This window comes from Passer domesticus, chromosome 4 (assembly GCF_036417665.1).
Source record: "Passer domesticus isolate bPasDom1 chromosome 4, bPasDom1.hap1, whole genome shotgun sequence".
In the NCBI taxonomy this organism is placed as follows: domain Eukaryota; kingdom Metazoa; phylum Chordata; class Aves; order Passeriformes; family Passeridae; genus Passer; species Passer domesticus.
In genome coordinates this window covers 30,020,299-30,047,954 of record NC_087477.1, presented here as the reverse complement: position 1 = coordinate 30,047,954, position 27,656 = coordinate 30,020,299, and the positions used below count along the sequence as shown (strand labels likewise).

At 43.6% G+C, this 27,656-nt stretch overlaps 1 protein-coding gene and 2 long non-coding RNA genes across 43 annotated transcripts in view; all 3 read right to left on the bottom strand.

The window, feature by feature from the left end:
• The window catches only part of LOC135298831 (uncharacterized), a 69,265-nt gene extending 65,452 nt beyond the window's left edge, over window positions 1-3,813 (bottom strand). For 25 of the 30 annotated variants that reach the window (XR_010360884.1, XR_010360872.1, XR_010360877.1 and 22 more), the window contains exon 1: window positions 3,520-3,812. This is a non-coding gene — a long non-coding RNA (uncharacterized LOC135298831). Of the gene's footprint in view, window positions 1-3,519 lie in introns of all 30 variants that reach the window. The other 5 variants (XR_010360868.1, XR_010360870.1, XR_010360891.1 and 2 more) reach the window with 1 other exon arrangement.
• A 4,317-nt stretch (window positions 3,814-8,130) lies between these two features.
• LOC135298830 (uncharacterized) lies at window positions 8,131-22,127 on the bottom strand. Of its 10 annotated transcripts, none has more exons than XR_010360865.1 (7): window positions 21,723-22,121; window positions 17,742-17,874; window positions 16,796-16,943; window positions 15,868-15,959; window positions 13,487-15,776; window positions 13,087-13,294; window positions 8,131-12,782 (listed from the first exon to the last, which is right to left on the bottom strand). It is a non-coding gene; the product is annotated as an uncharacterized LOC135298830 (long non-coding RNA). The 10 variants fall into 10 exon arrangements; XR_010360861.1 differs by having other exon boundaries at window positions 8,132-9,638; window positions 9,989-12,782; window positions 13,487-15,959; window positions 21,723-22,127; XR_010360857.1 differs by having other exon boundaries at window positions 8,132-11,319; window positions 11,977-12,782; window positions 13,487-15,959; window positions 21,723-22,124.
• A 1,811-nt stretch (window positions 22,128-23,938) lies between these two features.
• The window catches only part of ADGRL3 (adhesion G protein-coupled receptor L3), a 489,498-nt gene continuing 485,780 nt past the window's right edge, over window positions 23,939-27,656 (bottom strand). For all 3 annotated transcript variants that reach the window (XR_010360855.1, XM_064416867.1, XM_064416870.1), the window contains one exon: window positions 23,939-27,226. Coding sequence is in view for 2 of the 3 variants with exons in the window: in XM_064416867.1 (XP_064272937.1) it covers window positions 27,159-27,226 (68 nt within the window). In the remaining variant the exon portion in view is untranslated. The remainder of the gene's footprint in view (window positions 27,227-27,656) is intronic.

Sequence of the window (27,656 nt, the reverse complement as noted above, 5' to 3'; positions counted from 1 at the left end):
GAGCCCAGCTGTGCCCATCCCACCCAAGATGGATGACTAGTCACAAGTTTTCACACTTTTATAAGTTTTGGACCATTTATATATTGGAGTTAATGGTCCAATTCCAGCTTCAGGTTATGAAGTCCCATCCTCCCAGATTGCTTTCCTCAATTTGCTGTTGTTTATACTTTTTGGACCTGAAGCTGCAACGGTGTCCTTGGTTCTCAGGCTGGAAAAGGATTTTTTTGTCTAAATAAACTGTGAAGAGAACTTGCTAACACTTTATATGAAGTTCAGAGCTACACAATAAGGCAGTACAGAATCTGAAAAGTATGAAAGCAAAAACTTCAGACATCATCTCAACCGCAGGGTTAAAAACTAATATTTACAGTTCACCTGGCCAGAGCTACAACACAGTGATACACATCCCACAAAGATTAGTGATTTGACATTTCACATCGAAGTCATGGCTCACAAGGCAAAGTCTGCTCTCTTCTCCACGAACCAGGTCAGCCACACCTTGTAGCACTTACACTTGAACAAGTGAAAATCAAGGCCAGTATCTGAAAGGATGTATAAAGATCTCATTTGTCCCAACGCAGTGCACAGACTTGAAGTTAGCAAATCTAAAATGCAGGTGACTTTCAAATCTCACTGTTTAGGCACTCAAGAACTAAAATACTCAGTATCATCAGTTGTTTAACATGATTGATGTGTTCCAAATGAAAAGAGATAGCTTTGGGGTTTTGGGTCAGGTACAAATGCATCCAGCTTCCCTATAAAAATAAAATAGTACTACAATGATTTGACAGACACTATTGCCATACCCGCAATCAAAATGGGCACTTCCTCTAGCTACAGAGACTTTCTTTGTCTTCACTGCTAAGAAACATCACTTCATTACCTTGGGCCAATGCTGAGAAAGGGGAATTTATTATTAAATTCAAAAGATGACTTCATTATAACCTTGCTGGTCTGTTGATAATTCATACATAAGCTACCATACACATACATCAGGCAATTTTTACCATTTGTCAATTTGGATGTCCCATATATCAGTACAGATGGGAGAAAAAAGTTATTATGTCCAATGTCCCTTGCTTACACAAAAGTTCATACTGAATTTGATGTTTCAAATCACACACTTGACAATTTTATTGTTGTCAGTGATAAAGGCAAAAGCTCAAATGAAACCAGTGTCCTTTGCTGTCAAACACAAGGGTATCTCATGTCTTGAATGCCATCACAGGCAGGAAATTGCCTGCCCTGGTTTCAAAGAGAGATTTCTGGAAGAAGAAGGGAATGACTTCTTGACAAACCGCACTCTTTTTGAAAATTGTCTGTCAATCAAGGAAACCAAATCTCTGATTACATGTTAACTCTTTCAAGTTGTCCTAATGTTGTCCACACAGCATATTTAGGTGCTTTCTTTGGGACAAGGATATTTGTCAGACAGTAGCTTAGTCTCAAAAATGTTACCAAAGTTTTTCAGCCAATGACTTGAATTTACTAAAAAATTCCTTGTCTGCTTTAGCCACCATTTATTTATCATCTCCTGTGCCAAATGTGTTAATTCCCTCAATGCTCAAATAACCCTTTGATTTGATTCATAAACCTGTGAAGAGGCCACAACAGTATTCACAGCTCACACCACACTTATGGAAACATAGGATACAGGAGCCAGCTGGCAAAGGCAAAACTCAGTAACACAAGCCTGGACAACAGGAATGCTCAGCAGGGAGGCTGTGCAATAGCATCTTAGCTTAAAAAAAACCCAAACCACACAAAGAAAGGGGATCCCAGCACAGGGAAATCAGATCATGTGTGTTTGCTTTGTGATTGCAAGAGCACACGTCTCCCATAGGCAGCAGCTGGATCAGTTTTGGCAAAGCCCCTCTCTGAAAACCTGCCCCTTCTGTTTAGGAACCCCACAGCTCCTGTTCCCAAAGATGTGATGTTTGTTATTTGTGTTTGTACAGTACCTAGAGGAACAACACTAAGACTTTCACCAGCAACATCTCTAGGCATGACTTCAAAATAAATTTCAGCACTGAATCTAGAAACTGTGGAGTTACAGAAGAGAAAACAGGGAAGTTCACAGCAGCCCTTCCCTCTCCTCTCTCTGGGACATCAATTAGGACTGACCAAATTGTGCTCCAGGGAAGATGGAAGGGAGATTTTTTTTTTTTCAAAATCACACAAGATATTATTGAAGAAATTGTAAACTTGAAGGCAGTGCTAAAATGAGCAGCATGTCATACAGCAAAAAGAGTTAGGATGTTGTCTACAGTAAGATGTTTAAAAAGTCAAAACAAAATCAGGGATCAGACACTTGTGCTGCACTTCAAAGCTGCAACAACAAATACTAACAGGGTTATATAACCTTCTGCTTCAGGATTTAAAGTAATCTCTATGATAAAATTAATACAAAGGTCAGATTAACCAGTTTCTGCCCACTCCACTGTCTCCCAAGGCAACTGGGTAAAGTATTCAGAAGACTCTCAGACTGCTGGGAGGTAACTCACTAAATCTTTTCACAGCATGCTCTGGGTCTGATTGGAAGTGGGATTTCAGCCCATGCATCATTTAGCTGCTTTTGCAATTTTTATCTGAGTTGCTCTCCACTCTGAGACCACATCTGGCAATATCTACAAACTCTCTCTACTCATGAAAATGTGATGAATACCAGGGTTTGCCAAGGAGATTCATATTAAATCTAACAGCTTTATAATAGTCAATAACCTACCTGTCAGGTCCAAGTATTTTATTAAAGACCATACTAATGGCTTTTCTCTAATATTACAATATTGAATTCCGTAGGTGGGCTGCACCATGAAAAGAGAGAATGTCACCTTTTCTATTTTTGTAGCTAAATAAATACATATATATGCGCGGGGGAAATCTACATTAGTTCACTGCACACTTTTGAAACACCACATCTCTCCTGAAACACAGAGTGGCATTTATACTCCTCTACACACTTTGATTTCTGGGCTGCCTCTCTACACGACCCTCTCTGCTGAATCTGGTCTGGGACAGTCTCCTACTGAAATTGCTCTGTTTCACTCACTGTCAAAAATATTTTCCTCCACTTCCTTTCCAATAAGGTAGCATTACTCTTGAATAACACTAGCTGCTGACTGCATGCTTTTTTGAAGCATCCTGAAGTGGTGATAGTCAGTGAGACAAGCATGGGATGGGCACAACTGGAATCTGGAAGTGCCGTAATTTAGGCAGCAGCACCTTGCTGTATCTTGTAGCCTAGTCTCTCATCACAGCACCTAATCTCACACTACTGCCCAACACAGTTAACTCCTCCCATCTCTGACCCTTTCTGGTGAAAAAACATCTTGTCCTCCCTGGAGGTTGCATTGCAGACTTCAGCTTCCCCAAAGGGCTCAGATTTCTCCCCAACACGCATCCCAGAGAAGGAGGAAGCACTTGCAAATGATTCTTGGGTCACAAACACCACAATACATCACATCATGCTCATAAACAGAACAACTGCTCCCTACAAACCCAGGATAAAGAAGTGCCTACCTTAATCTCTGCTTGTTTGGCAGGCAGCAGACCAAAGGCTCAGCCACTGGACTGTAGCATTGACTTGCACTCTCACACCACCACAAGCAAGAGGAAATGCAGCTGCTTTTGAGCTCCCCTCACTGACATTAAAGGCTCACTCAACCTGCATAATTCCTGGAGGAGACAAGTACATACTCCTACAGGCTCATCTTGCTCCATAAGTCATTCCTCAGCACCCTCAGCCATGGCTAGGGCCAGGACTTAAGTGGGTGATATGGGTGGATACCACAGGCGGAGACCCAGGTGAAGCTGGAATAGGCAATTATGTGCCCATTAATTAATGCCATGGTGCCCTGATAACTTTCTACACATGGTGCACAAGCTTGGTACAGCTTGGACATTTTATTTTAAAGCCTAAATATAACAGGAGATGCTGCAGAAGCCAAAGTTTCAGGCTGGAGCAGAAAAACAGTGGCTGAGATCTAGGAGGCCACCTTTGCTGTGGTGGTGGGTGGGTCCTTCCATTGTCCCAAAGCAAATTCCTTGCTGCAGTCTGGCACCAAGGGCAATATGTGTGGCTCCTCCTGTCAAAACCATATTTTGCATGTAATATAATCATTACATCAGTTTTTTTGCTGATAGCCAGAGAGTTCTTGCTCATTTCCACCAGACACAGACAGCATGTAAGGATGAGCAACAGCAGCTAGAGAAATTAGTCATACATGGAATAGGAATAATAAAAGGAAAATAAAATAATAAATGTCAAGGGTATTTTTTTTGATGCTACAAAAGTGTGAGTCCTGCCAGCCCTTTCTTCTTTACTCCCTGTGGAGTCAAATTCTTCACATGCTTTGCAGAAATAGTGTGTTTTGAGGGGCATAAGAAGGAAGAAAGAGATGCTTTTTATTGCAAGTTGCAGCTGAGTTCTGCTAAATACTGCATGCAGTGGTCCCAGATTGTCTCCCTGACTGACCCTGATGTGAATAGCTTGCCTGATATAGGGCTCATTTGGAAATGCAGGTGTTGAAACCAGGCAGCAACACTAAAGGCTATGGTCCCTGAGCCAGCAGCAGAAAGTGCCACATGACACAGCCCCTCAGGATGCTACCCAAAAGCTGGCAGAAGGAAGCCTGCATGTTTTCCTGTAGGTACAACAAGTGCACGCATGTAGGTGAGTGTATGCACGTGTGTGAGTCTGCATACACACAATCCTCTTGTGTTACTGTGAACAGCATGAGAAACACCAAGCCTTTGAGCCATCAGTCCCAAGGAACAGAGCAGCCCACCCTGCAAAGGCTTAGGGGAGGGACACATCCCTGTCCATTTCCTAAGGTGCCCTCTCCAATAAACAGCAAAATGGAGACCCCCCTATAGGGCTGTTGAGTTGCACGGGTGCCCAGTACGAGTTGATGAGAGATGAGTGAATCTGACTCCATGTTCTTAGAAGGCTAATTTATTATATTATGATATTGTATTATATTAAAGAATGCTATACTAAAACCATACTAAATATAGAGAAAGGATACAGACAGAGGGCTTACCACGAATGATAATGAAAACTCGTGACTCTCCAGAGTCCTGACACAGCTGGACCATGATTGGTCATTAAGTAAAAACAATGCACATTAAACCAATGAAACAATCGCCTACCACATTCAAAAGCAGCAAAACAGGAGAAGCAAATCAGATCATTGTTATTTACATTTTTCTCTGAGGCCTCTCAGCTTCCCAGGAGAAGAATCCTGGGCAAAGAGATTTTTCCAGAAAATATTACGGTGACACAGGGAGGCTTCAAACAGAAGCAGAGAATAGAGACTAAATGCAGGCCAACACTCCTTTTCCGCTCCTCTCCCTAAATGCAACAACAGAAGGTTTCACTGAGGGCAAGCCTCCTCCTTGTGATGCAGTCCTGACCCCAGAAGCAGCTGTGTCTGGATGAAAGGCAGATGTTTGCTCCAGCCAGCTGGGGTCAGTGATTCAAAACAGCTGCCCACTGCCAGCAGAGCCCATGTGAGTGAGCGGGGCAAACCTCCACAACAAAAAAACTAGTAAAAATATCCAATGAGTAGACTTCCCAAGGCTCCCAGCAAGCCTTGTTGCTGTGCTGGGCCTGCTCTGCTGCTTTTGGTGGAGCAGCAGTGGGTCCTGCTTCCACCATTAAGAGGGAGAAGTGGTTGGAGTTGATTTTCTCATTTGTATTCACACTCAGAAGCAAAAAGCTGATCTGTTCTTCTGCATTCACATCAGGTATCCAGCCAAACCACTGTGTGCCCTTTAGATGGATTAATCTACCTGCTCCCAGCATTGCTCTGCAATTCCCTCTCTGCCTGAGCTATGTGGTATTCCTCATCATGCCACAGGAGTTATGTTCTCACTTCTTCTCCTGTCTGAACACTCCCATTGGACTGCAGGACACAAGACAACAAAAGCAAAGAGCTGTGCTGGTGCTGGAGGCCTTTTTCCCAATGTAGCCAGCAAGATTTGTTGGCAGCACGCTCCCAGGCCACCCAGCCCTGAGCTGATCAGCACGGCATGCTCTTTCCTTCTCCACTTCCCAAAGCTAATGCCAAATGAGCCATCAAAACTCACAGGAAAATTTTGAATTCATTTTGCAGCAACTAAATCTTTCCTTGTTAAAATGCTATATAGAGAGAATAATTATTTCTGAAAGGCCTTTTCATACTCCATGGAGTATTAAATAGGCAACACTGGATTTCCCTTAGTTGAAATTGCTTCCTCTGTGAAGGTAAGCCCTATGCTCAGCCCCCCTCCATCTCATCTTAATTTTGCTGGCTTTAGCAGGCTGCTTCTCCCTAAATGAAAGTGTCCACTGTAACTAAATCAATCATCCTTCTAGAGGTGGATACCTGCATTTGTTTGTCTGGATCAGGAATGCTGTAGATAATGGGTCATTAAAAATTACACTTCTCAAGCCACAGGTATCATGAGCCTGACTGGCAAAGATTGAGCTTTTAGATAAGAAAGGAGGCTTAGAAGGGTCAATTAGGTTAAATTGGCTTGGATCATCATCCTCTGATACACAAGCTTTATTAAAGCCTGTAGCTGGAGACAATAGCTTATCTTCACTTCAGCACAATTATTTTTAAAATGTGGCTGCACAATTTGGGGATTGCCAACACACGATATCCACTACCAACAAATCTGAGATTATCAAACATTTGAGCCCATCAGATTACAAAGGCAAAGGTCATTTTGTAGAAAATATAGTGAGGACAAAAGCACTGTTCTTCTGTCAAGCTATGCTCAAGCCTCTGCAGAGCATGGCTGGCTCGTGAAATAAAACACTGCAGGTCTGAAAGGAGCCAGTGAGCCATGAGTTACCTGAGCCCTGCACCTGAGCCCTTCCCCTCAGCACTCAGATGGGGTTTCCCTAGCCTGAAAATGTTTCAGTGGCTCCAGCAATACCACAATGCAATCTCCTGTTATGAGCATTTGCTCTGGGGAAGGAGAGACAAACCCCTCTTAAGTCTTTCTCAAACACATTTTCTCATCTGTCTTTCTAGACATCTGTTTCTAAGTAAAAGGGAAAAATATGCTTGCAATGAAACTGGCCATTGAGCCCAAAGCCAACGAGCTGCTCATATGGTTCTCTGTTCCCCAGGGCAGTCCCACAGCCCTTTCTTTGACAAGATCTGCAGGAGAAGGGTTACTCCTTGTTTTCCTACTGTCCATCATCTGGTTTTGCCGGAGGGTGCCTCACTGCCCCTCCTCTTCCCTGCTGAGCCCTGCATCCTTGCTCTGTGGGATCTGGCAAGTGCATTGCAGATGATTTGCTGTACCTCTCGCTTTCCAAACACCTGAGGCCCACCCTTAGGTATTTCAGACAAGAGGGAAGCCAGATTGCTCGAAGGGAAGCATCCAGAATACCATCAGAATGAGTACACAGCACCTGGTGATCATCAGCAGCATTTTTCTTGTTGTGCTGTTGCTCTCACACCTCATCTTTGTGTGACAGGATTTGTAAGAAAAGCATGGGAAGTGGGAGCTCTTGAATCCCAGCCTCATTTCTGCTCTCTGCTTGCCATTTGTCTTGGAGCAAGATATCCATAACCTTACACATCCGCTTCTGAAGGCATCACGAGGACTCATCAGACATCCATGTTTATAAATAATGGCTTCTACACACAGAATTGTGTGGTTTGCAGTCAGCACAACAGTGAGCTTGGAAAGGGCAACACAGCCCTTCTGATAATCCAAGGAATCCTGAGGACCATCACAAATAAATCCTGCCCTTGGAAAGAGACTCTAGGATGGGCTTAGAGAGTTTCCTGTGGTTTTGTTTTATTCATTACATTCCCTCCTCCGCCCCATTTCTCACATGCTCTTTTAATATTGGGGGTGAAAACGATTGCAAAGATCTATCATTTTTTTGTCACTAGAAAGGGCAAAAAATTGTTGAGGTCTACTCCCTATTTAATTAATCCTAAAAATACATGCATGATATAAAGAACAGAGCATGAAAAAAAAATGTCTCTTCTTTATAGAGAAAGCATGCAGTCATAGAACAAATTTTCTGTTATAAATATCTGCCTTTTTGCCATATATTTTAATAATCAGTCAGATACATCTTACATGTATGTGCAATAGGCACACATTTAAAAAGAGAGAAAATGCATGCATTTTTTACCCACATTTAGCCTGAAGTGGCTTCATTATTTATTACTTCAGTTTGCTGCTGCTGTGATTGAGAAGTGGAGAAAGGGAAGCCTCCAAGCAGGGATCATGGGAATATAAAGGGAATTGGCACTCACAAGTTGCTGAGAAAGTCTTGGGCTTGTGGCCTCATTTTGACTCCTATCAATGCCAAGTGTAAAATAATAGTCCGATTCAGAGCTAAATACCATCTAGATTTCCCACTGAGTCCATTAATTCTCTTCTTTTATTGTGGCAGAAACATTAAATACCTCAGATTAGAATCAGGGTTTCATGCAGGATCTGTATTCCAATTACACAGCATCCTTTCCCAATGCAAGACATTGTATTGATTTGTTTGGGGGTAGGGGGGATTTTTTTTTTCTGCCAACTTAAAAGAGCAATTTATTCTTTCTTTCTTTCTTTTTAGATCAAATTGCAGATGTTTTTGTCAAGCTGCTTCCTCTCAGAACTGGTGCATGAGCAAGGAGAGCTGCTGCTCATGAAGGAATACGTGAGTAATGGATCTATTTTGTCTGGACAAATCACCTCTCTGCAATCTTTGAGGATTATCATCACCAAAGAGTTCCAAAGTGACACCTGCTAGGCACTGTCTAGCTAATTATTTGAAGCTCTTCTGTTTCTGCTGAAGTTTTGGCAGCCAGCCTGTAAAGTATGACTCTGAGCTGTGTTTCTACAATAAAATGCTTCTAGGAATGAGACAAACTGCTTTTTCTAGCCAGTGCAAGAGACATTTGCCTCTCTACCACCACAAAAAAACAATATTAAGCAGCTGCTCAGTGCTGCTTTCTGAAGGCATTTCTGTCACTGATCAGCAGAATTTAATAACATCCAGATTTAATCCCTCAGACTCAAACTGAGCTCCCAGCAGAGGCACAGGGTGTATCAAGGGGGTATTTTGAAATTCAAGTTCTCTCACAGGCAAATGAGCAGCTGGAGCTATTCTGGGTTGAAATATTTAGCCAGGGCCAGATGAACAGATTTGACAGGACAGTGGCAATTTCTGCTTTAAAGTTTACTTTTTTTTACTTGGTGCTTCACTCTTGTAAGAAGCCCAGAAAAGAGTTCCCTCATCAATCTTTTTTTTTTTCTCCTTTCATTTGGCAAACTCGGGGTCTCATTTGAGAAATGCAAGGAAAAGGAGTAGTTTGGCTAGAAAAATGAGCTGTCTAGATGATGCTCAGATAGTCAAGAAAAAGCATCTTTAGGGTGAACATCACCAGTTTCTGTGAGGGGGCATCATTCTGTAGCATCAATGAATTTCCCACCAAATGGGAAGTTGCTCTGAGTAGTGTAAAACAGCAGAGTCACCCCCTTCCAGGCTTTGTGGTCCTTGCTAGGAGGTGAACACCTCTGAGGATGGTCAAGGCACTCAGTATTGTCCCAGACTCCTAAGCTGGGTGCTTCCAGTGATGGTGAGAACGATCCATGTCTCCTGTTCCACCTCATCCTTCTCTGCCCAGCTACTAAATAAATAAATAAAGTCATACTGACACCAAAGTAATTCAAAAAGACAAATGGCCATTAGCTACTCTTCATAAAATTGTTTCTGACTTGTGGTGGAGGCTGCTTCCTAAGGTGGGTGGGAAGAAATATATGGTTATGCTGAATTATTCATAGAGATTTTCATAAAGCCCAATATATATGTTACCAAAAGTTGGTCCTATAGGACACATGGTATCCCTTTTCCTGCTTTATTTTTTGTCACTTTGACCCACAGCATCCTCTCTCCAGCCCTCACTTTGCAGTCTGTGCTCTACTCACTGCTTCCACAGTTATGTTTGCTCTCTCTCCAGCCCTTCCAAATACTGACCAGCCCTCAGTAGTTGTCAGCTCCCAGCTGAACATCTTCACCCAAATCTCTGTTTCTCCAGCCTTTCAGGTGACCCTGGTTTGGGTCATGGTCTTGTTCTTACAGCCAGCTTCTTGCTCAATACACCTCGACTCCTCCCACCTAAACCAGGAGTGTTTGCCGGGTTGGACAGGACTGCACCTCACCTGCAGCATGCTGTGAAGAGAACTCTGCAGAAACATCTCTCTTCACCTCAATGAACATATAAAAAAATTCAAGAGTGGTGCTTTTTCAAAGTTTATTTTAACAGTGAAATAGTTTGCAAAACTGACACTCTCAGCCAAGCAAGGGTTGTTCCTTTTCATTCCTTACCCTGTAATAAATGCCCTGCTGGCAGGAACGCTCAGTCTCGGGTACAGTGCAGGGTTTTGTACCCTTCTCCCCCTTAGCTGAAGCTCCTTGGCACAGCAGAGCTGAGCCAGATGTCCTTTTTGGCTTGAAAACAGGCTTCCTGGGGGACGTGGTCCAGTCCACAGGCTATTTTTATAGGAAGGAGATGTGGAACTAGAGAAGAATAAGACATGAAACACCTCCAAGGAGCCACCTGAGGAAGATGTATTTTAACCTGAAAAAATTATCTGGTTTTTTTTGTTGGTTTTTTTTTTTTTTTTTTAACCCACTATTTTGATACTTTTTCCTTATTTTTGGGAATCTTAAAGCCTTCCTTAGACACCTCTTCCTTTGCTCTCAGTGGTTTGGTAAAGTCATGCCACAATTTTGACATCCTTTGAACGCAAACTAAAGATGCCAAGTACCTACCTCAGCTGTCCTTCACTAGCCATATTACTTAATAATTATTCTTAGAAGAGTGAAGTGACTTCTCATCACTCAGAAATAAGCAAGGCTGTAGGTTTGGTTGGCAAAAGTAATTTATCCTTGTTTCCAAAACAAATAAGCAAATCTGCATACCTTTTTCTTAACAGTACAGAGCGAGAAGTTCAGCTAACAGCAGCTGGTATAACTCCATGGTTTTCACTGGAGCTGAGACAATTCCCACTGGTTGAGTAATGAATTGTCATGAGTGAATGAGGAGTGATCAAAGAAACATTTGGTTTCAGTAACATAAGATTACAAGTGACAGATCCTCGTTTGGGAATTTGTTTTTCCTCTTTCAATCTCAGCCCTCAGAGATTTGAGTCAGAGATTTCTGGGCTTTTGCAACCATTTATTTTTTCCCTATGAGCTTGTGTTCCACCTGCAGATAATGGTCCCTGAAAATTCTCCCCCAAAGAAATAATAAATTCAGCATTCGAACATCTCTCAGCAGTAGATGGCACTGCAGGGACTGAAACCTGAAAGGGAAAAGCCAAGACTCAAATTTTGCTCTCAGAAAGGACTGTCAGGATTATAATTGCTATAAAATATCCCATACATGCAGGTTACCCTAATAAGCATGTATTGATTATAAATTGTTTCCATAATTGCAATTTTAATGTGTGGAGTTTCTAAGGGCTTTGCACATGCTCTGTTGTGGAAGAAATAGGTTGCATGACTGCAAGCAGATGGGAAACCTACTAGCAATTAAATTTTGATTTGTGTATTATTTATCACAATACATACCTTATAGTTAAGCTTTTTTGGAGCATTTATCTGGCTTAAAAGGTAATGAAGGAGCTTGCTATTGTGGGAAGCAATTGATTTATAGCCTGCAAAATATTCTTGCTCTTACATAACAGGATTACACTGAGTTCTTTTCTCGGCATAATCTCTATTAGGTATTGTTATAAAATGCTGTTATACTTTCTTTAAGGCATGAACATGTGTAAAAGTCAGATGGACAGAAGCTGTTAACTCAATGTGCTGTATCTCTGAGAAAAGCTGAGAGAAAAAAGGGTTCCCATGATCTAATCCCACAGAAAACAAGGTGGCTTCCCATCATAAATGTGGGCTTGTCCCCACCCTCACAAGAGACCTCCATTTTATTTCAGATTCAAGTGATTCCCCATCACCTGGTATTTTAAAGCAAGCCTTTCTCACAGCTCAGCTGCAAACCTGCAAGGTCCATTTCCATCAGTGTGGGTAATTTTGGGGTGATCCCAGCCATACTGATGTGCTAGCAAAGCAGCTTCTCTATCCCACGAGAGCATTTCCTGCTTGGATACTTCAGCAGTGCACCTAGAAACCAGGGGCCAGAACGTACATCAGGGAGGGGCTGTGCTGGCTGCCACCGAGTCTCTGAAGGGCAGAGCCAGGTTTGGAACCTGGTGCTGGAGTGACAGAGACATCACAGCTGAGGGCTCACTCCGTGTGAGTGCAGCTCCTCTGTCAGGAGCAAAGGCTAAAAGGTTTGTGCTGGGGCCACATCCACATCCCAGATCAGCACCTTTGTCTCCTGCATCTTCCATCTCAGTGCTTTCCAGGGGGAGATTTCAAACCACAATGGTCAAACCTGTGAAGAACCCAGAGCTGAACTGGCAGATGTTTGGAGCTGAGGAAGCTTGGAACCTGCAGTTGCCATTAAGGCAATTGCTCCAGCACACCTCATTACAAGGATGCTCTTCCATTCATTTGATTTCCCCAGGATTTTAGGCTTTGGGGCACTAACACCTCTATTTGGACCTAAAAACCTCAAGTCCAAGGAGGAGCATATGCCTCCTTTGCAAAACCATACACGAAAGCAGAAGAAAGAATGAATGTACTTCTCTGTGTCACAATTGTCTATGCAAGTATCAGGCTGTGCTAGTACTTGGTAAGCAAGCATTTGCTTAGAAGAGGTGGAGTAAAAGGTTAAAAAGCTGGAAGTACTTCCTCATATCTAAAAAAAAAAAAAAATATTAAGCAAGACATTTTTTCAGCAGCACAACCCTGCCTGCATTTGCAGCTGCAACATGTGCAAAAACAAAAAGCACCACTTAGGGCAAACTTTTCCAAAATAAGATAATCTTATAAAATATGCACTGAAACAAAAGGAAATTAAACCAGTGTGCTTGCTAATGATGTGTGTGCCAGCAGCTCGCTCTCCTAGGTGCTGCTTGCAGAAGTCACTGGAATATAAACAGAAAGCAGGGATTAATCCTGCACTGCTCAGGGGTTTAGCTGGGCATCCCACATGCACTCACCAGCACCACTAGGCTGAACACCAATTTTGGGGCTGCTCATCTCATGCCTGTACCAACGTTATCCATCCCTTTGCTGCTCATCCTCGTTTCTGAAGAGCTGGAAGGGCTGCTCAAGGGGATGGGACATTTTGTACCAGCTAGGACATCCAAAGTGGGTATTTTATTATTTTTTCTTCTATTTTTCCTTTGCTTTTCAGTCTGTGAGATCCTGAATCGTGAAAGAGACATTTTTGTGTTACAAACATTGCTGTTATTTAACAAAAAAAAACCCCAAAAATCAAACAAACAAGGCAAAACAAATCACCAAACATCATTCTGAGCACACGCTGGTAACTTTTGTCACCATGCCAGCACACTATTAAAAACAACGCAACAGAAATTACCTTTGAAAATAACTTACCATTTCCTCTTCAATCTTTTCATCTTCTTTCACTTTGTTTTGGTTGAAAAGCAACAATAGAATGTCAGAGGTGGGAGGAAAGGCATTTTTGTAACAGAATTGTGGAATATGCAGCGGCTTGGGGAAAAACACTTCTTGCCAGTCTCATTTCTATTCAATAACTCAGTAGGCTTTCCTCTTTTTATGTACACATATACATGTACAAATGTGCAGGTGGTGCCAGGATAATTTCCTGAGAGCATTTCCTACTTTGCCTTTGTCATCCTTGTTGTTTATAAAGAATAATCACTATCCCAATTTTTCAGTTGAGAAGCAGGTCATACCAGGAATGTAAAGATGATGGCAACTCGTTTACCTGTGATCTTAAAATAAAAACTGAAATGTTCTGCCCTTGAATTGTGTTGCAAGAAGAAAAAGAGTGTAGTGTCGTTGCCTTGTTTCAGGTTTGGATTTCCCCTGCTTCCAAAGGAATAAAGGGACTGAAGCATTAAAGGCAGCTGGGTAGCATGCATTACTGTTGTTGTTCTCAAAGAACAAAGCCTTTCTTTTAAAAGATTTTAATGTGTTTTACCTGCTTCCATCCATCTCCCACTCTCTTGTTTCTCTGTCTGCCCTAAAATTTCACAGCAATATCTTATGCAGAGGGAGCTTCACTAAATGTCATTTCAGAGTGGATAAATTCAGCCAAGATCTGAAGCAACACATGAGGTTTTCAGGTGTGGAGATTCAATCACATCTCTTGCACCCATTTATCAGACCAAAACCAAACCAGGGCACTCAACTGGCTGCCAAAACATGAACTTGGAAGTCTTCATATATATATGTATACATATATATACACACATATGTAAATATATATTATAGGCATATTTTCATACTATATGTAATATAATACAATATTTGCTATATATATTACAGATTTTATTTTATAATACTGAGCACAATTTTAAGGTTAGTTGCAATCTAAATCAAAAAGTTTTAATTTCATGGGGAACTGGACAGAAGAAAATGAGTGAGAAACCTTTCTTTTTTAAATTACAAAATTCTACCCTGGAGAGCTCTTTTTGATTTTAGTGGGGCTATTCCTCACTAAAATTTACAGGAGGAGAGGGAAGTAGTGGAATGTCCATGGTGGGTGTCCCTGGTAGGACAAGGTTTTCCTTGCTGTCCATGGCACATCCTCCCTACGGAGCAATGGGGAGATGGAAGGGAGCTATTGGCTGTGTGGGGAAATAAATGTAGCTAATGACTTTGAATTTGCTGGCAGATATTTTGGTGATCTCACTTTCACTTCTGGTGATGTCCTTTACACAACTTTATCCGTGCCTGTTCACACGCATCCGCTGCTTCCCATTGGTAATTGTGATTCAAGGTGACTTCAGCACAAATCCAATCCACTTCCAGCAGCACGGTCTGGCGAGTTTAGCAGTGATGGGCCAGATGTTGGGGTAGGTATGACACTAACAGCTGTGAGATCCCCAAATCTACCACAACACCTGGAAAAACTATTGCAATCTCAGCGTGGGTGCTGGCAAACACAGACCAAGAGATATTCTCATAACCCACCTCTACCTGTCCCCATGACTCATCTTGTTCCCCCTTTGATGGGAACTGCTTGAGAGGAGCCAAGACAAATGAAGAGGATCTAATTCCTCAAGAAAAAACTACAGTAATGTGCTAAGCAGTGCTTAAACACTTAAAAATACTTTTCCAGGTCCATACATGCCCAGCTATAGAACAAGCTAGAGTTCAGCCTAGCCATAGGTGCAGTACTGAAAAAGTCCAAACATGGGGAAGAGCAGACTCAAAAGGAATTGCACATGGCACCTGAGCAACTGGGCATCCCTGTGCTGCCATGTCCAGTTCTGGTGCAGACACAGTGTAGTCCTCACACTGATAAGGAGCTAGATACCAGCTGAAACAGTCCACCCCAGATCTGGAAAGGTAACTGAAAGGTAACACCTTCAACTTATTTTATCCACAGAAATATATATCTAATAATAAAAAATATTATAAATGTATCAGTTTAGGAATCAGCAGCAATTCCAGGTGAAGGCACAAGCAGAGCAGGTAGTCAGATTTCACAGTGCCCAGCGAATGGTCCTGTCCCACAGACTCACCTATAAGAGCAGATGGGACTTCTTCTGCCTTGAATGACTTCAGCTTTGGCTGACAGCGAGTGGGGATTTTACCCCTGATAGCAAACAGGAATACAGCTACATCAGTGTACAACAGTTTTTACTAATCTTGCTCATGCTGGACGCAAGTGCAAGTCCTCTCCATCTTGTTTCTACAAGCATTGAAAGGTACTTAATAGAGCCAGAAGGTCAGGGCTCTCTTAGCACTGACCAGCCATTAGAGCCCCTAACCACCTTCCTCACAGAGGACTGCAGATCCAGTTTTACATAAGATGAATAGCAAAATGCTGAGCCTTTGGCTTGTCAATTTGCCTCGTTTCCTCATGTCCCTGCATCTGTAACAAAGCAGGGGATAATACACCTTTCCTGCATCCATCACCTGCTGGCTCTCATGGCTCTTGCCCAGCCCATCTAACAATCCTGGCACCCAGCCTCCCCTTCGCTGCAGTGGCCTCTTTTGTCACTTGTCAACTAATTAGACCTCGCAGGCACATTACCAGCGTGGGCAGAGAAGGCCTAGAACAACTACAGGTTTTTTTATTTTTTAAAAAAAAGCTACCAGATGTTTACTGAGTCTTATCCAAAGGGATTTAATGGCAGCCTCAGCATGTTCCCAACAGAACAGCATCTGCAAGTCTCCAAACAGTGTGATTTCATTAATTCCTCAACAGGCTCAGGTTTCTACCTGGGGCCCAGATTTTTCTTGTTTTCCTCCAAACATTGTGACAGATATAAACAGAGGGGGATTGCCACTCATGACACTTTGAAGCTAGAACATTTTTGCAAAGTTTTAATGCATCACTTCTCTCCGGCATCAGAGCCCTAGTGAAGAATGCCATTGAATTTTGGGACTGGCAGGATATTGAGTTTTTTTATGAGCGTTGAATTGCACCTGCCGGATGAGAGACTAATTGGAATCATCCATTAAAAACAAAAAAGGCTAGAAACTAATATGAAAAAGGTTACAATCACTAAAGGATGTGGTGGTGAAGGAGGGAAAGGGCACAAGACATATGGCAAGGTTATGGTCTGTACAAATCCTCCAGTCCAGTTCATTAGCAAGGCAGTTCATCTCACTAACAGTGCATTATCACCCATTAGCGTGGAGCAAGATTAGTCAGCAAGTGAGCAAAAAGAAAGAAAAAAAAGGCACCTGTCTGTAAAGTATTGCCTCTGTACACCAGTCATATGCCAAAGCTGTGATCCCAGGTCTCCTGACCATTCCCAGCCTCCAGCAGTTCAACATCCTCCATGTCTGGACTGTGAGCTTGGACTGCTCGGTGCTTGGACTGCCCAGTGTTGGCTTCTGCAACACAGCACTGATGATTTATGAGGTTAAACTGGCCCAGGAAGCCCCTGTTTGTCCACAGCAATATTCACACCTCTGTTTCAGGCCAGGGAGACTGAGACCAGGCAATATCTGCTACGGCAGGGCCCAGAAAGCCAATACTGCTCATAAATCACTGCATCGAGGGAGAGGCCTTTATCAAGGCAACCCCTTTGTCTCCTCTGTATCTGATAGCCATGATTCTGCAATAAAGGCAGAAATACCGTTGCCTTCCACAGTAATTTACTACAGGGAAAAATCAGGGGCTAGGTTCAATACAAACTTGACAGTTATAACTAGTACTCAGCTGTGTGCTGAGGAAGCTTGACCTTCTTACCCCACAGGAAGGGAAGACAGGGTTGCTTATGGTGTTTGCCTCCTATTCCTCATCTGTCACTGCCCTCCTCATTGCCTCCCATGTTCTCTTAGATTTTACATATATAGCTTTTGGCACTTCTCTTTTCTCCAGACTTTTGTCCAAGAGAAGGAAGAAAAAAACACCTCCCAAAGGAAGGATTGCCAGACAGCTTGCCAGAGACAGAGATCTGTGATTTCTGAGACTGGCACGAGACAGAAAAAGAGTGGTGGCATCCTTAATGTGAAATGTGCGTGCAGAACAGGAATCCAGGGGGCCAAGAGGACACAGCTAAGTTCAGGTATGTCTTCCCGGTGGAGGACTGCTGAATACTTTATTGAGATTTTAATTAACTTATTACAAGCTCATGGTGATTAAAAAAAAATCCTATTCTGTGGCTGAAGCAAAATTTAAGCTTACCTGCACGTCTTTTACCTGATAACTGGTGGGATATCTACGGTAAAGATAAATGTTTTCCTCTCCCTTGATAGTCCCCCCATAATTTCCTTCATCTCAGCACCTTCTCTCTGCTTGCCTCTGCTCCCGTAAAGCTTTCTCCATGCAGAGCCTCTGGCTGCACAGAAAAACTAGAAAAGTAATATCTATATCTAGAATGCATTTCATACCCTGCTGGCTGCTGTGAGGAATGTTTTTCCACCACATCTGTAAGACACAGTTTGCAGTATTAAAAAGAGGGAGGTCCTCTACAGTCAGAACATCATGATGGAAATTACACATTTTGATCCACAGGTGTTCCACAGACTTATGCGTCTCCATGCAGGTTTTCTGGGGGAAAAAAAAGACAGGCAAAAGCTAATACATGGGATGCTTTTGGGCAGACTGAATGAATCACTTGTCTTACAAGATGATTCAGTGGTAAACACGGATGGAGGGAGGGTCAGCAGAGCAGTTGGGTCTTGACCTGGTGCATTTGATGCTTTGTATGCCAGAGGAGGAGGGAGTTGATCCCATGGGTTCCTGAAGTGCTGTATTACTCAATGTAAAACAGGCCCACACTGTGAAAAAGCCAAAACTGTGCCCACCCTGTGCCAGGGACCAACCTTGGTGCATTAGATAAAGTGATGACCCAGCTGTGCTTGGCTTCCAGCACAGGACCCTGGATAGCCTTTGGCCTGGCAAAAAGGCATTACAGAAGGCTCAAGCAGTACCAGTTTTTTTTCTCCTTTAAATACTTAGCAGTTGTTTGGGGACCAGCCTCTGATATCCCATTTCATTTAGAAGTGAAGACACACTGAAGCACTGCAGGCTCAAGCTCTCTTCTTCAGAAGAGGTTGTGATGGGAACAGCAGCTTTTAGCCTCTGAAACTGTCTAGGAAAGGAAATACAAAGTCATACTTTTCCTCAGTCTGTGGTTTGGCATCTTTCCTTTTCCTTTCTTTTCTTCAGAGGCTGAACCCAGGCCTCATTTGCCACACTTGAAAAGAAGGGATCTTCAGAAGATGATCACAACCCCTACAACTCTCTCCTTGGCTCCCAGTGTGATTTCTTCAGCTGATGGATTCAGGGCAAACAGCATTGCAATGGCTGGTAACTCTGCTCCTACCTCCTTGAAGACGCTGAGGTGCTTAAGGAGCACCTCTTCATCTCTTCCACTACTAAAAAGTGCTTGTGTGACAGCTTTGCAAGGAGAGCAGAATGCAAGAAACCAGCAGGCTGGCACTAGCAGTTCATCACATAAGCTTTACAATGAGAAGTTAACAGAGGGGAAGCAGAGAACTGAAAAAACCTAAACATTTTCAAGACCTAAATCCCCTTCAGCGCATCACTGACAAATATCTATCTCTGAATTATGACAAAGAACCATCCATCCTCCTCTTCCTCATGCACACCAGAACAACAGAGGGTGGAGGCATTGGAGCTGATCTGCTTTCAGATATCTAAGAGCACAGGTGCCCAAGGATCTACAATCAGTGCAGAGAGGGGGCACGTTCAGGGGAAATCGAGCCCAGCTGGCTTTGGACCCATCTCAGGACAGCACTGTGACCCTCAGGAGGGCCTGGTCTCACCACTGGGTATCAGAGTTGGGACATGGTAGTCTCCTCATGTCCTCCCTACCACAATAGGAGCTGTGAGGATCTGCAGCTCTTGTAAGGTCTCGACACTTCATCCACCTGCCAAAGCAAGCAGGCTAAGAGCCTTGCTCTTCAGGTTAAATCAAGAAAAAATGGATGTAAAATTGACAGCAATAGCAATTTCAGTGGAATGGTGTATTACTAGCAGTGTTATTGCTTCCACTGCCTTTATTAGAGTGTATACACAGTGTGCAATAATGTAATTAGATTTCACAATGTGTAATAATGATTTTTATGCAATGCAACAACAGTGCATTAGAGAGGGGAATTGGTTCCCATTACAGAGCCAGCACGAATCTTGGGCCAATACTTCATACCTGACAGTGCATCTGTTGGGTCTCAGGTCTGGGCTGTAATCCAGTAAAAGCTGGAGAACAGCCTAGTGCAGGGTTTTTTTCCACTGTGACTCCAGAAAAGCCTCTGTGCTTCCTCCTGGCCCATACCTTCCTGTACGGGCAGCATCACCAGAACCCAAGAGAACCCAGAGCCCCGCTCCTTCATGACTGGAATGCTCACAGGAGAAGACAGCCTCTTTTTGTAGAGTAGGGAACATCTTCATCTACATTGGAGAAAACTATTTTCGAGCTAAGGTGTAGCCACAACACATGAGCCTACCCAGGTGGGAAGAAAATCAGCAGCACAGCCTGAGATGAATGAGGGAAGATGAACCACCACAGGACTGGACACTACAAGGGGCCCATTACAGAGATAATAAGGAGACAAAAGGTAGAGGGATATTAAAAGTGCTCCTGACCCACAGATATTCACTGCACCCAAGTGCAGCTGCTGATGTGTGAATGCGCTGACACAGAGCCTGGCACAATTTACCCCTCAGCACAGGTGGGGCCAAGTAATTTCCAGCATCAGCTCTCCCACTTTAGCCCCTGGTGACTGGGCTAGAACACCTGTGGCATGTGCTAGAAAGGGCACAGCAGTGGGCACTCAGCCTGTCCTGCAGTGCAGTGGAGAGCAGCAGCAGAAATGCAGCTCTCGGCTCCAGCACATCCAGAGCTTGGCTTAGCCCTGCCTGGACAACAGCACCCAAAGCATCGTGACTTGCTCTTGAAATCCAATTGTGACAACAAACATTTGATGCCTTCAGAATAAATGATTTTCACTTTTCCTCTGAGTGGACTTGTTTTAAATGCCACTTACTCTGTCTTTGCCATTAATGAGCACAAGTTGACCCACTTATTCTCTGCTGCATTTTCCACAGCAAATCATGACTTTACTGCAAAAGTGCAGAATATTAGACACACAATTTCATTGGCAAGATTTTTCACTTATGAACCCGTTAGTATTTTCCCTGAACATTTTTTCCTCCCTCATCTTGCTAGAATAGAGAATTGCTCTTTTGCAGGTCTATTCTCACTGCTATTCCCTTGGCTTGAGTGAAATATATATGAGATGACTCAGAGTTTGAACTCTCAGTATATGTTTCTAATACAAAGTCTCTGTGTGTCTGGGGACTTAAAACAGATATTTAATTTTAGATAAGAAATGCTGGTGACATCATGCCTTTGATTTCTTTGCTGGATATCTGTGCAGCCTGCACATGGTGAAGCTGTTCAGCCATAACAGCCTCATTGCTTTTAGGAAGCTGCTTAATATTCAGCAGAGGTGCAGAGCAGCAGGCAGCCACTGGTCCTCACAGGTGGGGCTTAGGGGGAACATACCATACAATAATACATATGTAAGGGTAAATAAAGGATATTGCAAAGAAAACCAGAGTCTCCAAGTCTCATTTTTGTGCTGCTGCTGTGCCCCCAACACAACAAAGCTCTGAGCAGGGCACATTAGCTTGAGGGTCAGCTACTCTTACCCCAAAGCCACCTTGCAGATGTTGGTTTTTGCCCCCTCAATACACACATTGGAGAGGTTTAATTTAGCCTCACCATTAGTGACTTCAGCTTCCCACAGCAGCAGATGCTGGCAAGTGCATCCAAGCAGAAGGAAGCATGCACGTAACAGCTTCATTTTTAGCTTTACAGATGAAAAAAAAAAAAAAGGCATGTCTTCATCTTATTTTGAAACATGACTAAAAGCTCATAGGCATGGAGGGAAGCTTGAGAAAAAAAAACAGACTCCTGCAGCAACACCTTTTAGTCGAGACCATTTTGATGACATTACGGTGACAAATATTCAGCTCTCCCTACAATTTTATACCTTCCTACACAGCAGGTGCTATCCAAGAAGATCTAGGAGAGCTATTAGCATGGATAAACAGGGTGTAAGACAGGAAATAAAATTTAATTGTTGAGACACGAGTCAAACTACCATACTAGCACATCAACAGAAACACTTAGCATGTGGGGTGTCTTACCAAGGGGTCCAACAGAGTGATCATTCTTCAGAAGTACAGTCACTCTTGCAACATCTTCCTAAAGTTTAATCTCCAGTTCAGCCAGGAGTTGTAAAACTGCTGCAAACAGTATCAGCTTCATCACTTTGGCCTGCACAAAGGGACTGCTCCTCAGCACACACCCTCGATCTTGTTAAGGGGGCGCTGAGAAACATCCACAGGTGTTGCTGTTACTTCTCTAATGAAGGACCAGAGTTACATCCAGGTGGGCACAGAGCTGATTAAAACAGCTCCTAGCCTTCATACCACATACTTATATTGTGTTTATTTTTTCCCTCCCTAGCCTTTGTCAGGTGCTTCTCCTGATTGCTCTAAAAGAATAATGAACAAACCATCAGAGTGAGAGAATTTGGTTTATTTGGTCTGTAAAAGGGAAAATTTAGGAGTAATGTAATAGCAGCTTTCTTGTACCTGAGGGAGCCAAAAAGAAACTTGGAGAAGGACTATTTGCTGCCACCAGTTCTGCAGCGATGGGTTCAATGGTTGTGAGGCACAGTAACCCCACAGCATCACTCTCTTATGATCCCACACTCTGGAAAGTACATCCCAGGGTGCTGACATGCAAAGTTCACTCCCCTTTTCACACTGCCAGCTGGCAAGTAATTTTCCAGGCCTACCTAATACTATTGTAATTTTTTATGTTAATAAAATATGGTTGGGGGAAAAAAAAAATCACAAGTGTGAAGTATGGCTGAAGACTCAGCAGGGGTGTTTCTGCAGTTCCTCAGGGAGCCAGCAATTCCTTCTGACCCTGAAACAGGAGACTGTAGGTGACAGCCTTCTCTTTCTTTTACTTTTTTTTTCCCCTTTCATTCTTTAATCTGTGAAACAGCATAATATCTTACTAAAGCTCATTGTATATCACCTCACCGGTGTATTGGGTCAGGGAGTCCGTGGGCTAATCCTGTGATGGGTAATGAAACATTACTTATAACTACATTTAAAACTTCACCTCTTCATTGCTCCACATAGTGCCACTTGCTGTATAACCTATGGTGAACTGCAGCACTCAATTCACCTTCTCTGGACACTACTCATTATTTTATAGGTCTCTAACATGTCACTTCTTCTGTGCCTTTGCACTAAAAATATTTCTAAATGGCTCCTAACAGGAAAGTCTCTGCTTTCATTTAATAAATCCTTTATGTCTCCTTATTCCTTGGTCCCCAGGAGAAGCAGCGTGGTCCAAAGAAAACACATGCAATCGATTGGGAACCTGGGATTAAGCCTCCTTGGAATGTTATACCCTTAAACACTCGTGATAGCCCAGCCACCTTCCCAGCTGCAGTGCACAGTGAGCAGATGTTTTCCTTGCCCTCTTTGACCAGGCTTTCCTCAAGCAGGGGACATGACCCACGTGACTGAGACACAATTTACCTGGCACTGGGATTTTCTTGTAAGATAAGGCAGCAGAAATCACCACACATGTCCACGAGCCTTTGCACTGGCAGGTTGTTGTTTTGTTAAACCTTCAGCATTTGTAAGCATTGGGATATTTATGTTGACTTTTACACACTACCACTCACATCTCCCGTATTAGGGTTGCATTGTTTTTATGTGAAATATTGCAGCAGCTAATTGCAATTACCAGAAAGCATATACAAGAGAGCTTGTTGATTGCCAATAGACAAAGACACTTTGGAAATCTTGGATTTTGCTATAGATGAAAGCCTATAAATTTTAAAATAGAAACCACGTTATCGTTTACAATTTCCGTTTGCGAACAAATTCTGCTAAACAAAATTGGCGGCTGATTAAGTAAACATTTATACATAAATAAAACAGTGAAGATCTCTTCAGTTGTTGAGATGCAGCCAGTTCAGTCTCTCGTAAATAATACAGTGATGAATTCTGGCGTTACAGTGCATGATAAAGCTACCTAGCCTCAAAGTCTTAGGCAAACTAATCCATACGCATGAATCAATCAGTTCATTTTAGTCATACCAGCGTTATATAAATGTCACCAAAATCAATGCCTGAAAGATAGAACAGATTAATAAGTCCTCATGCGGTACATCTAACTGGGATGCAAACCTACAGCAGATAACTTCACGCTGAACACAGCTATACAAGTAGTTTGAATAAGTCATTTTAATAGAAAACTCAAGGGCAGGCCTGTAATGAGCAGGCGTGGATGAGAAAAATCTGGTGCATTATTAATTTCAGACAATGCCGAGTTCTTTTTCATAATGTACATTTTATTAATGCTTTTTGTGATAGCTTTTCATACCAGTTCACCACCAGGAGTACAGTAATTACAATGTATTAAGATTCATTCCATGCCTGAGGAGTAAGGAAGTCCAGTTACAATATGGAAAGCAAGTGAAATGTCAATCAGTATTGACTCAGGGCTGGATTAAATCAAAACTCTGCCAGGTGGGTTTGGTAACAGCACCTCCCACACACAATTTTCAGTGATTATCTGCCTCCCCCTCCTCACTGCTCATCTCCATGTGTGACCTGTGTGCCATCAATATGGATGCAGTGGATTGGATTCATCATTTTTATTAGGACTTGGGGTTGGTCTGGCTCATCTTCACAACTGTCAGTTGTGGGGTGTCAGCCTCTTTTAGGGTTGGAGAGAGAGAGAAACTTTGAAGGTTGTTGTAAACACCTCCAAGAATAACTTCTAGACATAAAGGAAAGGGTTTAAAATACAGGATGATGGGATTGTCTGGGAAGAGGAACTAATAGTGAGTGCTCCAATGAAAAAAAATCCACCACTCAACCCAACTAGGGGAGTTCTGCTTTCCTGCAATCTAATAAAACCAGGGAATATTTTCTTTCCTGTAATTGCTGCCCCTAAGTTTTCCCCATGCTGCACCTCAAACCTCCCCAGGGTCAGGAAGCCTTGGGTTCGGGATTTAGCATTGCCCTTTGGGGCCCTAGAAACCACTAGAATGGTCCCCTCATATCTGTGAAAGATCGTGAACTTTCAAACATTTTGGAGTTACTTATTTTGCTTAATACACTGGCTGACTTTCAGCACATTTCTAGCACAAAGTCAGCGTGTGTTGTTCATATCTTTCACTATTTTTCTCCCTGGAAGAAAGGTTAACAGCCTTCACTGGGGAGGAAACCACATCCCCAAGATGATGGTCACCTTGCCTGGGAAAACTATACAAGGCTGGAGAAGTGGGCAAAGGAAGAGGTGTCCACATGTGGCAGATGAAAGCACAGTGCCTCCCATGCACTGGTTTGATAAATTAAAAAATGTCCTGATAAATATATAAATCACTTGGCACTGGCAGTTTTTAGGTGTTAATGGTAACACACACAGCTGGATGACAGGAGGTATTCAAGTATTCAAGTGGAAAAAACTCCCTGCAGCTCACCTTGGACCACTGCAAGCAAATTACCACTCTACATGCCTACACCCCTCAGGAATTTGAGGCAGCTTCCAATTTCTGTTGATTGCCCACTGCCCATTCCTTGCAAAGGTAAAGGGGCTTTGGCCCCAGTGCTGTGCTAAATAGTGCAACAGTTGTTTCATGCTATCTGGCTTTTTCATGGGGAAGACACTTCACCTTGGCATTGCTTTCCTGCAAAATGCTAAGCTGAAGAGAGACTTCTATGTCCAGAGAAAGTTATTGGGGGTACTTTTCAAATTTATCTGTTTTCTTCTCATGTATGGGCTTTTTCTTAATTTCAGTTTCTAATTTCATTCTCTTTTCCTAATTTCCCCGCACTGCATGAAGCCGAACAGCTAGACTCAAGAGTAAATAAGGCATAAGTAAGCTTTGGGTGGTGAATGATGAAAGGGAAGTCCCAAAGCTCCTGTCCAGCTTCCAGGAGGTACCGTCCTGCCAGCGCCCAAGCTGGAGTGCAGCCCTGTTCTGCTGGCGGTGTTTGCAGACGAGCACTGCTGTGCCACAGCAGGGGACAGGGGATGACAACTCAATGCAGAGCAGAGATTTATCAGCTCTCACTCAGCTAACACCACCCCCCTGCCTGCCAAGCCTCATTCCCTGGAGAGGTGTGGACACTACTCCGCACTCCTGCTACTAAAGCTGGACCTAGCAGCGTTACAACTCCTCAAATGTGTTTGGGTGGATACAGGGCAGTACAACACACACATCCATCTTCTCTGCTCTCTCATGGACACAGCTACACAGACACAGGGACCTGCACTGGCTGGCAGCCCCCCAGACCAGACACAGCCTTGCACACGCGTTTGCACAGACAGAGAACTGCACAGACAGGCACTGGCTGACATGAACACAGAACATGTCTAGGCATGCCTCCATTTACCCAGCCGAACAGTTGGCCCAAAGCCATTAAGAAGCTTTCAGGGTTTGTTTTTTTTTCTTTTTTCCTTTTTTTTTTTTTTTTAAACTAATGCTAAAAGCCTGGGGATCACCACGCTGATGGGGTTTGCATCCCTCTGATGATTTCTGCCCATCCCACCCTCCCTCCTCCCACAACTGCACCAAGCAGTCCAAGTCCTCTGTGGGCTATAGCTGATTATTTACATCAGCGGAGACCATGGGACCGATGAGTTCACCCTGTTGACAGGGACTAGGGAGAAATGTCTGCTGAATCCTCTGCTGGACAGGTCCATCCTCCTTCAGGTGTCTCCTGCACCTGCGGCGATGGCAGAGCTTGGCTGCGGGAGCCCACGCCAGCCTCCAGCAGGCAGATCCCGTGGGTTCCCATATTTCCATCCCCAGCTGAGCTGATTGAGAAACGCTATCTTCAAGATACTAAGGCTCATTTTTTTTTTTCTCAAAAAAATACTTCTATTTACACAAGACAATAAAATCTGAGCAGCTTTCCCCCGAGAAGCTTTGGCCAAGTGGAGCTGCTGCTGGACACATGCGCCTGTCCCTATTTACAAGCAACAGCTTCTCTTGACAGTACTCTGCTGGCACGTTCAGCTTCTTCTGGTGTAAGGACTACTTCTCTGTCCCTCTGGTCCTTCCCTTGTTGGCTCTTCGCACTGACAGGTCTGTATTTACAACAGCAACCTGGATCCGGCAGGTTCCCCTTTACACAGCCCAGCCTGAGAGCATGGAGAGAGGCTCAGGATGGTGGATTAAGCACACTCAGCCATTTTTTAAATGTTATCAAATTGCAAAGTCAATGTTTGCAGCAGGTGAAACTGATTTCTTATTACAAAAGACAATTTTCACCTGTTCTGCTCATCTTCGAAAAAGAGACGAGCGGCCAAACACCGAGGGCACATCCCAGGGGCTGCCATGCACGGGGCAGTGGGAATCTCAGCTGGGCTGTTCTCTCCTTGGGGATGCAAGGGTTTGCTGAGGGTTTGGTCGAGGCCAGCTTCTCCGGCCTCTCCTGTAGCGCGATCCCAAGTGAGGGACGGGTGGGCTGAGGCACAGAGGAGTGAGGGTGCACTGGCACGGGCTGGCCGGGGCAGGCTCACGGCGTCCCCAGGCGCTAGATGACACTGTCCTCCATGGTGACTCGCCTGAAGACCGGCTCCTGCTTGGGCGTCCTTACGCCTTCTGTGAAAAACAAGGGGAGAGCAGGTAAATCACTGGAGCCGGACCCCGCAACCAATACCAGCTGTTTTCAAGGTCATTTCCATCCCCAGACAAAGCAGAGGATGCCTTGCTTGCCTTGAAAAGGAAGGCTTGCTCAGGGAAAGTGAGTGTACTTATGGGTGAGCATCCCATTGCAAACCTCCTCCCACCCTTTTTGCTGAATTTGGTGCTACAGTTTTGCCTGGCTTTGGCCCCACATGAGCCAGTAGTTTGTTGTAGAGCAGCATCAGTGCTGCTGCCCACTGCTCTGCAGAAGAAGAGTGACACTGAGGTGCCTCTTTGCTCCTGTGTTTAGCGCATCACTGAGCTGCAGCTGCCAGCTTGTGTCAACACAACAGGGCAACCTGCATTTTCTGTTGTGTCCCCCTCACCCCTTAATAATAAATATTCA